General features: G+C 36.1%; 1 protein-coding gene across 1 annotated transcript; it reads right to left on the reverse strand.

Annotated features, from left to right (window-relative positions):
• Positions 1–2148: 2148 nt before the first annotated feature.
• LOC121422092 (uncharacterized hydrolase YugF-like) lies at positions 2149–9770 on the reverse strand. Its single transcript, XM_041616907.1, has 7 exons — positions 9625–9770; positions 7838–8185; positions 6959–7061; positions 6196–6321; positions 5653–5839; positions 4115–4292; positions 2149–2765 (listed from the first exon to the last, which is right to left on the reverse strand). Exons 2-7 carry the CDS (start codon positions 8124–8126, stop codon positions 2641–2643), a joined length of 1008 nt encoding a protein of 335 aa, XP_041472841.1. The 5' UTR covers positions 8127–8185; positions 9625–9770; the 3' UTR covers positions 2149–2640.
• Positions 9771–12306: the final 2536 nt, after the last annotated feature.

Consider the following 12306-nt stretch of genomic DNA (forward strand, 5'->3'; position numbering starts at 1 on the left):
TTATTCATATTTCAAAAATTGAAAGGCTATATTGTAAGCTATCCAATGAAATAAAAATATTTTGAAGTATAAAGTAAAACTGGAAATATCAGCAAATTAAAAAGTACATAATAAAGAAGTAATTGTAAAAATTAGCTACAAGTCCCTTCTTGCAGTAAGCCGACGAATTATACAAATGTGACACACACACACAATAAATTACAATTATACAGTAAAATCTTTGTTCAAACAATATATGCATATAATTTACTTCATTTTCAAATAGTACTGGTAAAGATTCACAATTCAAACTGCTTATGAAGCTGTCATTAAAGAGAAATTCCAGTAGTTGCAGTAAACACTAATTTCATGAGAAAGTCTGTAAAACAAGGTTTAATTGTCAGTATATCATCGAGGATCTAGATCTGGTACAGTTAGATTAACTGAACTTTTTGAAATCTGAGCTGAAAAATGTTCACACCGAAGATCCCCAACACAGATAAGCGCACGTGGGACAATGTATAATTATTGCTTAGAGCGTCGGGCCCGACGCTCTACCCGAATCCTGTGCTTATTTGCTGATTTCTCAGCAATTACACAATTTCTTCCAAAATCCTTTGGCACATGTGTTTTATTTATACAAACAGACACTGGTGGTCATTTCATTGGATTCTGTACAAACTCATTTTGATATCATTATCAAAACTAGCATTTACCTTTAAGAATGTTATTCCAAGTTATAAGATTACATGAATAATTTACCCTGTGAACACATTGACAATAATAACAAAAGCTTTTAATTGGAGTGGCAGTGTATAATTATGAAGTTCTTGAAGAGAGTCGACTTCGACTAATTCAATGACGCCATACGACTTATAATCATATAACCTAGCCGACTTACCACATGGTACAATCATTCTGACCTTATTTGACAAGCATATACATGTGTATATTAGACCATGTAGCTACCAAACTATACGAGACAGGTGTTTTATAATGTTGTCTGTATTAGTTTTAACATGATCATGAATAACTTAATCAGTTCGCTCTATTATCATTACGGTTATGCACATTCATGTAAAATGCCTTTTCTTGTGTTTTTATATTGTCATGTTTATGTATCGTATTGTACAACGTGAGAAAATAAAGGCGATAAAAAGCAAGTTTCTATGCTGTAAATGGGCAGTGAAGACCGTAAAAAAAAATCTTGATGAAACACATTTTGTTGTATATACCTCTGGAGTATGTTCCATGAAACAAGTAGACATGTAACTACTTACATGAAATATCCAAAGGCCCAAGTTCACAAAGGTGGTTTTGAACCCATGGTTCAGCATTTCATGTGAAAAATTATGCTTACTGCATTTAATAAAAAATGTCCAATACTGATGAGAGCTTTTGTCAGATTGCACCAAACTGACGCCTGTTGCCATGGTTGTGTATGCTAGTATTTTATACATAACTGTCATGCAAATCCACTGTATTGAATTGATGAGTACTCTGTACAAAAAAGTGCACCCGTGAATAAAACAGCATGCTTAACCATGGCAACTGGTGTCAATTTGGTGCTCTCTGACAAAAGCGAATAACAGTATTGGACATTTTGCTATATGCGGTAAATTAAGCATAATTTTAACATGAAATCTGCATAAACCATGGGTTCAACTGACTGTTTTCAAAATGACATTTGTGAATTTGGGCCAATATGTCTGCTATAGAATGAATGAAACTGTCACACATTGAAACCGACTCCATACCAACCAATTCTATATGTTATTTGGAATGACATTCCATCGGTCAGTTTCCAATTAATTTCAAACCATTGGTCGGTTTGGAATAATTTTCAAGCTTCCAATGGTGTGAGTTTGGCATAAACTACAGATGCAGTGTCGCCCATAAGAACATTCTTGGGATACCTTCCTGAACGTTCAGTTGCACAGCAATTGCTATAAAGTATTATGAACCATATATCGCAAGGTCGGTCACTTAAAAACATAAGAAATAATCATGAGGTCTTCATGCAGATGCTGGGTTTGGAAGAGAAGTTGGAACGGAGTATGTTGGTATGGACATATGTTGAGCAGGGATATTGATCACATTTTGAGAAGGCCGCTTGGGTTCGAAGTGGCTGGTCAGAAGGATAGGGGGGGAATTGAAGTAGACATGGAAGAAACAAGTGGTGGAGTGTAGGAGAGTTGGGTTGAGGGAGGAGGATGCACCGAACAGAGTAAAGTGGAGGGAGAGGTGAGGAAGATCTTTGTGAGTGCGAGGTGAATCGGCCACCCTTGTAGTCTGGGACTAAACTTGATTTAAAATCTGGCTGACTGACTTATGGTTAGTCTTAGTGATAGTTTAGCAAATGCACCAGGTGTCCACAGCTTCGAGAATGGACTGGTCAAGCATTGGAAATCTGAACCAGTGAAATACAAGGTTCAACGCTGACTCCCCAGGACTTCATCCAGCCAACCTACAAAAAGACAGACTTTGGATCTGAATAAAGAGACTTGGCTTGCATTCAGAAACATCCATAAGTATAATAAATTTAGCTTCAACAATCCACAAATATGCACGATGTAGAAATAACAAGTTCCTGCAGGATGTCCATCACCTTAAGGATTAGAGGGATTTCATGAAACAGGTCGCAGATGGAGAGAGTTTTTCTCATCTGGATTTTTTGCTGAGAGCTCCGAGAAAGGAAAAAATCTCTTCTAGGACCAGTTCAGTTTTCTTGAAGTGGAGCCGATGGGTTCCCGTCTTGAAGCACACCACCCGTCTCACGGAATCACCTGCAGCAAAAAAATAAATAAAAAGTTATAAAGATGTCAGGTCAAATAAAAAAACTTTTCTTGTCCACTCCCTTAACAGATTTACCCTACAAGGCACAATTACAGTCAGTTATTCACAAATCAATGTAATAGAAGTCCAACAGTCCTAAGTCAGGGCTAGTCTACATAGTCCAATTTATTAAAGCCACACCCCCCCCAAAAAAGGCAATCTCTGCAAAATATATTTTCACCGTGGAATGCCATATTAGGCATATCTTCATCATCAAACTCCTTCACACTTTTATACACGTAAGGTCATATTTGCATATAAGTCAACAAGTGTCTTGTTTCAAAAGGACTTACATTATGGTGAATTTGTCGAATTTTAATTACCTTCAGGGTGATATCTTGATAGTAGACATAAAGTTGTATGCAAAACTTGTTTGACTCTCAGTATCTGCAGATCAGCAATTATCACTAAAAATAGGCACTTTGTTGTTGTGTAAGTGCATGGACAGTTGAATATTTCAATAGGGTTAAAGAAAAATGCCAGTAGTTGCAGTAAACACTGATTTCATGAGAAAGTCTGTAATATCAGGCTTAATTGTCAGTTTATCATCAAGGATCTAGATCTGGTACAGTTACATAAACTAAACTTCGTGAAATCTTGAAATCTACGCTGAAAAATGTTCACACTGAAGATCACCAACGCAGATAGGCACACGTGGGACAGTGTATTATTATTGCTGGAATAAAGACCCGATGGAAGGGACCGAATCCACGCTTATTTTGCTTATTTCTCAGCAATTACACAATTTCTTCCAGAATCCTTTGGCACATATATTTTATTCATACAAACAAACACTTGGGTGGTCATTATACCGTATTAGATTCTGTAAAAAGTCATTTTGAGATCGTTACCAGAAGTGGAATTAATCTTTAAACTTGTCCTACCATGTACATGTAGGCCTTGATTTTTATTGGTTGCTGAGCCCTGTCAGTTACTATCATAATTGCATAGATACCATAGTTTAAGTCTGTAAGAATCGGGATCAAATTCTAATTAAGTCAAAGCCATATGCAGTGTGCCGAGCCAAGTTTGTCACATCCCAAAGAAAAAAGGATTCCATGACATTTGCTCTGGCGACGATTGCTCCGCAGCAAATCCACACATTAATGGTATGACCAATTTCACTTCAAAACCCTGGATTTAACACTATACCCAATCCTAGCCCTAACCTAACATGAAACCCTATTGCAAACCAAACCCTAAACCTTTATCTTAGATGAAATAAAGCAAGGAGCAATTGTCGCCGGAGCAATCGTCATGTCACCGAAAAAAAGGATTCTTTGCAAAATGAATTTCCTACCATGGAATGTTATATTGGGTTCATCTTCATCATTGAACTCCTTCACGTTGCTCTCTGGGATATCTAGTAAAGCGATGATTTCTGGTATCGACTCTGGCTCAACTATCCTGTCCCTCAAGCCATAGACTAACAGTACCGGTATCTGCCTCTCTCCTAGTCTTGTCAAATCCTTGGCAAACTGGACAAAAATATGAAGCAAGATACACTAAAGGGGTGTTGCAAGAAGATATTTGCAATCAGCTACATCAATTTCAGATGTAAATTTGCAAGTGATAGACCAATTTCAAACCAAATTCATTTAAACTTGTTGATGCAAGAAGCAAATGCAAATTGCAAATTTGTAATGAACAAGCTTCAATAGATTTTTAAACCTTAAGTTTGAAGGTTTTATTAGAATATCCACATATCGCAGCATTGTATTGGATATACAAAATATAACAATAAAATGATGACATGGTATAGCAATCGAACATTACAAATATATTATTTACAAATAACAATGCAAAAACTTTAGGTAACTTGACAGATTAAGGAAAGGATGACCAGAGTGTAGAGATAAGGGGAAAGGGGGATACAATAGAGTAGGGAAAGAGGGTGGGGAAAGATGAAGACAGAAGAGATGTAATTCTGATTTAAATTGAGAAGTTCACTTGTGATAAATTGAAAGACTCATGGTCTACAAGAAGATGGTTGAATTCTAAAATGTCTGAATACACTCATGGCTAAGCCCACTGTCTTGGTCCATAATACAATCGATTTGGTCTAGGTGGATTTGATCTAATTCTTACTTGGTCTATGTGCCATTTAATCTAATGCCCACTAGTCTAATTTTCAATATGTCTACCTAGAATTTCAGGCCTTGTCAAATCTAAAATTTGGTTGAAAAACAGTTCATCAAATCTCATCCGTGGCCTTCGTAGAGCGCATTACCCCAGTATTCACATCACATCAGGATATGGATGAATAGCATTTCTCCTCTAGATATGCGGTCTTAACCTTGAGGTTGATTGCTACTGTGCTTCTATGCCTAATCTAAACTGGAATGTGCATCTGGAATCAGTGGTATCTAAATCTCTTAGCCTTAGGATTCTTTGTCTGAACTCAATCTATGGACTACCATCAAGGCCAGGTACTTTCAGTTACCGTTAAATAATTAATTGACTGAAATAAGGGTTTAGAGAATTTAGATATAATTTCATCAACTCCTTACCACATCAAATCTTATCAGGTGGACTTCATAGATGTTCATGACTCCGGCTTCAGTAGTCTTGCCCCGGAACCCTGACCTATAGACTATAATCGAGGTCAGGTACTTGAGGATTTACTTAACAGAATCTATTGTCTTGTATGAGTTAACAGAAATGAGGAATAATTTAGTTCTACTCCTCACCACATCAAATCTCATCTGATGACCTTCATTGATGCTCACAACTCCAGCTTAAGGGGTCTTGACCAGGAATCCCGACTTATGGACAAGTGAAGCCAGGTACTTAAGGTTATGGTTAATGAAATTCAGAAATAATTTGTCAACTCCTCACCACATCAAATCTCATCTGATGGCCTTCATAGATGCTCATGACTCCGGCTTCAGGGGTCTTGGCCCGGAATCCCAACCTGTGGACTACCATCGAGGCCAGGTACATGAGGACTGGACCAAGAACTGGAAGGTATATTGCTCTGTAGAGCAGGTAGGGTAAGTAGGGGACCATGCTGTATTTCTGAGAGCTGAAATTAAAAGAATTAAGGGGGAAATCGTACATTATCAAAAACGTCAGCAAAAAAACCTATCAATGAAAGATAGAGATGTAAAAAAGAATATGTAACAAAAACTTATATTTTACAGCAGTTATATCCACTTTGCAAAGAGACTACTCAAGGCACTAGATCCCAATTGTCATTTTTTCCAGGTATCCATTTTTTATATACAGATCAAATGCAGTTTGTCTGTAAAGACCACCTTGAATAATTCCATCTGATCATGAAGACTGCATTTCTTGTCTTTGTTATGTATACAGGTTTCACTTTTAAAGGAATATCCTAATCTGGAGGCCCAAGGGCAAAGGTCAAATAAAAAAACTTACCCATAAGGCTGTACGCCTGTGCTGCACAGGAAGCACACTGATTGGACGATGTTTTCTAAATCGCGATCAGCAGCCAAATGACCTATGACCTGACCTCCAGTGGAATGACCTATCAGCATTGTTACCCTTTGAAGATGAAGAAATGAGAGAGACGAGAATTGAACTGTCACTAAATTTGATAATTCAAAATAATATTAATAAAAAATATTTAATTTACTGAGTGTAGCCACTTCCATTATAGAACTGTTCTACCCCTGTGGGTTCTCCATTACATACAAGAATTACTCTACTTCAATTTATATGTCTGAACATGCAATGTGTGTTGTTTTACAGTGGTGCTAGAGTGATAGTAAACCCCACCAGAAAATGCACTCCTTTATACTGAGTGTTGAGTGGAGACAACAACACTACAATGTTTGGTGAGCCCAGAGAAACAAACTTTATTGAATGTAATATCTAAATCATTAATACTAAAATATGACAGAACGTGAACACTTGAAATATTTTCATTTTCTTGTTGGGTTCATCGACCTTTTAGCACCACCGTATGTTATACGAGGTCCACAAGTAAAACAGTATTTTACTACTGATGGGTTACTCTGTTCAAATAAATATTAAATGAAAACACATAAAATTTAATAATAATAACATAGGGTATTTATATTGCGCACATATCCACCTTGTTAAGTGCTCAAGGCGCTCCTATATACCTCGTTAAGCTAGGCGTTCATAGCGCACACAGCTTTTTAAGGAATTACTTTACCTGGATATCTCTAATTTAAAGATAAAAGCCTTGACAAGCTCAGCTTTGTGGGTAACGGAGAAATCAAAGCGTCTTTCGCTGTCCATCTCAGTGTATCCCATACCTAAAATATAAAGTGTAGACCGAAAATGCAATCAGGATCACTGAAATTGAAAATGGAATCTTATCAATAATTGCGATTGCACATATTTTACACATTAATTAATATGATTTTTCCACTCTCAATTTTTCATAACGAAACAGTTAACATTCAATTCAATTCAATTCATTATTTTTCATTTTCAACAGAAGAACAAAGTAATGTGATCAAAATAGTTAAAATGAACTTATACAGATAAAATAAATTCAGGCATGTATAGTATTTGATATTTATCTATAAAACGAAGTAAAGCAAAACAGAATATATATAAGCAAATATCATAACCATTTTAAAATAAAAATTCTGTGAAAATTCATAATATACATGAATCAATTTTTTTTTAGTATCAAACTGTACAGTACAATGAAATAATTCAAATCAAAATCGTACTACATAGGAAATTCATCAAGACACTAATATCCCACCAATCAAAAAATTATAGTCAAGTCATAAAATCTATTCTTTTCCTGAAGATTTTAGATAAATCATACAAATTAGGAAGAAATTCCTTGAATGCCCAATCCATGCTAAAGCTGACTTAATTAGTAGTTGGAAGTTCTTAGAAATAATGTATTAAGCGCTATGTTGTATGAATTGACATTGTTTTATATATCACCTATATGTAGGCCTACTCAGAATCAGATGGATTAGTTTAAGATTGATATTGTTGGAATGTAGAATATTTGGGATCCGGGGCAAATTGAGGGGGGGGGGGATTTTCAAAAACTTTTAGAACAAACCTGGGAAATTAACAGCTAACACTCTATACCCCTCAGCTGCTATCCTGCTGCCCAACGGCCGAAAAGCTCCCTCTGTTGCTGGTGTTCCATGGATGCAGATGACCACCGGGCTCTCGTCTCCATCTGTGCTCCCAGCAGCCACCCACTCTCCATAGACCATCGTGAATGATGTTCCGATGGCCGAGATCTTGGACGTCCCTCGGCGGAATCCTTCTCCCATATCTTGGACCAGGGCATAGTCACACTCGTCTGGTTTTGCTACTCTCTGGCTTGGAGATTGTCCGCTCATTTTGTTTTTTTCTCTCTGGTTTCTTTGAACTGTTGTTTCCACACTTTATTCTGTAGAATCTATGATTTTGAAAATTTTAAACAAATATTTTCCATTTTAATCTATAAACAACAATTCATAAAGAAAGGAAACAAGGACAGGTGGTCCATAGACTGATTTATTTCTTTGTGTACAAAGTATAAAAATCATGTCTTATAAAAGCACATCAAAAATAAAAAAAATACATCAAAACAAAATAAATTGTACAAAACAAAATTTGTATGACTATCATCAAATCTCAATGGTTATTTCAAAAGACAAAAATGAGAATATATTTTTTTTAGCATCCATCTTTTTTCATTATGGGAAAGGTAGATGGGGATCAGATTAATGGGATCTCACATCACAGACATCGACATGTGAGGAATAGAAGCCTCCTTTCAAGTACAAGTTAAATTTCTCAACTTGCTAACCATTACTTCCAACTCAAAACATGGGCCATTCTTGGTCATATGTGTGACCAAAATTATGATAAATCTTCAATTCAATTAGTTATAAATCTAGAAAAAATTGAGATTTTGTAATTGAAACTAAGGTTATACAACATTAACATGTTTAAATAGTCAGCTATCATTTGGAAATATTTTTTGCTGTCTCCAATATGCAGGTTCAAAGTCAGAGGTCAAAAGAGGGTCACGTGTGTGACTTCACACTGAAGCATGAAGCATTTTTAAAGTTTAATTTCATTTTGAAATTCCTGTGTATTTTAAAATCATATTAAACTTTCAAAATCATAATTAGTCATAAAATCTCTAGTTTTCAGGTTTAATATAACTAATTGAAGTCACAATTTTTCATAATTTCTGTCACACACCTGGCCAAGGAATGGCCCACATATATTGCTTGCAAAAGTTTGGAATTATGTTTGCTTCCTGATAAGTTACAATTTGTCCAGATTTTCTTTCTCCACTGTAAAACAACATATTATTTTCAAGATTCGGTTGATAAATTTCCATCCACTGTGTACATGGTCCATCAGTCTCTGCAGTACTTTTTCATGAATCAAAAACTAATACACCCAAATTTTTGGGTCCGGGGAAAGGTAAAATTTGTCCAGTCATCCTCTATTAATGAACAGCCTTCTGAAGTGACGTGAAGACAATATTAAACATTATTTTTGTGTAAAGTTCTTCCCTGAAAAGGCTGAAACAATATTCTTTATTCAATACCTAAGCCTAGGCTTAAGTTTAAGTAGTTCTAATTTCATCTAGAATCTCGTATTAGAACAGTACAAGTCCAATTCATTATTATTGAAATTTATTAGTAGTTATCATCATTTTTTATGATGGAAGTGGATACAAAGTGACAAGATTTACTTTACAAAGATATCTTACAAAAATGTGCCTTACAAAAATGTGCACGTGTGGGACTGGGTTAGTTATATATGTCTCGGAACAATTTCAGACATGATTAGTCCTGTTTGATTTTAACCCTAAACTGAAACGGTGAAAGCACTCACATATTGATATTCGCAATGAATGACGAACAGGCTGGGATGAATGCTCGAAACCCAAGTCAGAACAAGAAACCAGAGCTAATATTCATAATTCAAGCTCTCTCGCGGACATCAACTGAGATAAGCGACTGCTTATCTGTCGGTCGCATATATGTAGAGGCAGCGCAGCCCGGACTTCTCCCGCCAAGCTGTATTGTGCTTGTGTTCAGGCTAGGCTTGTCGGCTGCGCAGGGCAGTACATAGTAATCAAATGGCCCCAGGAAGGAGGTGGGCGTGGCAGCTGTGTGGTTCGCGAGCGGATATTTTTTTTTATTGAGGATATATACATTTAAAATTCTGATGATAAATATGAAATATATCATTCAATAATTCGTGATGCATTCTAAAATGATCGAACATTGTTGATTGGGGATGTTGTAAGAAAATGGATATAGAACTTAAGAACAGGGGTATGTCACTATGTGGCTACAAACTGACTGAACCGCAAATGCAAATATATGTCCATCTCTATCGGGTCTATATATTCCGGCCTCCTCCTCCTTATTCTGCTCCTCCTCATTCTCTCCATCCTTCTTCTTCCTGCTCTAGATTTTCCTTATTTTCTTCCTCTTATTCTTGTCTTCTCTCCATCTCTTCCCCATCGTTCATCTTCTGCTCCTTATCTTCTTTTATTCTCTCTTTGTCAAGTTCCACTCCTCTTCCCTGTCCCCCTAGCTTCTTCTTCTTCAAAATTCCATTTTCTTTCCCTGCCTCCATCCCCCTTTCATCATGGGTAAAATCTTGCTATTAATTCTCCCAAAGCCTGGATGTATAACAACCCAACCATATCAATTTGTTGTGTACAAAAAACGCTCCTTTTATCATAGTCTGGTCTGTTAGCGTCAAAAATGCCCTACTTGTGGACACGGTGGACAAAAGCATGATTTTTTCTCCAGACCTTTGTTTATGTATAAGAATTACGAATGGGGTATGCTCCAAAAAATCTGGCTGCAGGAACAGTGAAAAAATGGGTGAAAATGTCAGAATTTATGAGTTCAGATTTGTCTGATATATAGACTAGCACTAGTGCAAAACTCAATAGCAGTGCATTATTTTGCATTGGATTAGTTCTTGAATTCAGACCCTTTTTGAACAGATCTTCTGTTTGTCCTCGCACTTCAATGCACCAAATATCTGAATGAAGATGCTAACCAAGCCGAAGGGTGACGGTGGAGGGGGTTGAATGTTGGTGTGTATGTACATGTTTTGGTCTTGGGGGAAAGGTGTGCAAGACACATTTTTTGCATGTGTTGGAAATTGTGTTGCCATGGTAACAGTGTATTAAAATAAGGTAAAAATCTTGCAGTTAGAACCACTTCCTCTGTTTTTAACCGATTCTCATGAAATTTGGCACACACATTGGTCTTGAGGTGAAGATGTCTAAGACACACTTTGTGTGTCTTTCAGAAATCTTGTTGCCATGGTAACAACATATTATATGGTGAAAATTGGGAAAAAACTTACAATTCAAACTGCTTCATCAGTTTTCAATCAATTCTCATGAAATTTGGCACACACATTGGTATTGAAGTAAAGATGTACAAGGCATTTTTTGTGTGTGTTTCCAAAATTGTGTTGCCATGGGAACAACATATTATATGGCAAAATTTAGGTAAAAACCTTGCAATTTGAACTACATATTCAGTATTAAAAGGGAATCAAGCCTTGGTCATAATGTTGTGTGCATGGAAAAGGAGAAAAATAAGAATGGTGAAAGTTTTAAAGAAATCGGACAAGCAAAATAAAGTTATGGCTGCTTTAAAATTAAGATCCCTAAGGCTTCTAGTATGTAGAATTCAAATTGGCAACTGGGTAAGTAAATTATGACAAGGGGTGAGGCCACAAGGACAACTTTCCCATAAGACTAGTAGTCACGTTATCATGATTTTTGGTTTTCTCCTAAATCCCTATTCCATTGGGGCCGTAATATAAACCCGGTAGTATGTTTTATGTCCTCATGAAAGAAAGATATAATTTGAAGTAAAACTTTTGAAAAAAAGAAATTTTAGCTAATTAATTATTCCAGTACATGGAAGAGTGGTCCTTGCCTTCTTACATCACTATGACATCACATATGCGGTCAATTTGAAGTCTTCATGGGTATAGTGATTACCAATGTTTATAACTTTAATATGTTGATGTTCACAACTTTGTTATGGTTTGTCCGATATTGTTCAAACTTTGACCTATAAACTTGTCTGATTTTTCATTTTCCTCTAAAAACAAGCGTTATTTGGGTTTGATTCCCCTTTATAACGTCATATAATAGCGCAGGGTATTAATCACCTTCAATAATATTTATAGGGTTTTGGGGGGGCGGAGAAGGTCCTTAAAAACTGACAACATAAAAATATAGAAGGTTAAAGGCCATGACCATGAGGAACTTAAACACTCTTAAAAAACACCCCTTACATTTTTTATTTGGGGGGGCTTTAGAAAATTGCCACATAAAGATTAAAATGAAATTATAACGACTAAGAACTTAACCCCCCCCCCAAAAAAAGGGGGGGAATCCTTTACACTTCAGCATATTAATTTAAAGCCTCAAATATTTAAAGCCTCCAATTAATGTTTTATTTGAAGCATGAAGCAGGGGCTGTCACAGAAATATACTGAAAAAAATAAATGAAAGAAAATATAAGGCTA

This window comes from Lytechinus variegatus, chromosome 9 (assembly GCF_018143015.1).
Source record: "Lytechinus variegatus isolate NC3 chromosome 9, Lvar_3.0, whole genome shotgun sequence".
In the NCBI taxonomy this organism is placed as follows: Eukaryota; Metazoa; Echinodermata; class Echinoidea; order Temnopleuroida; family Toxopneustidae; genus Lytechinus; species Lytechinus variegatus.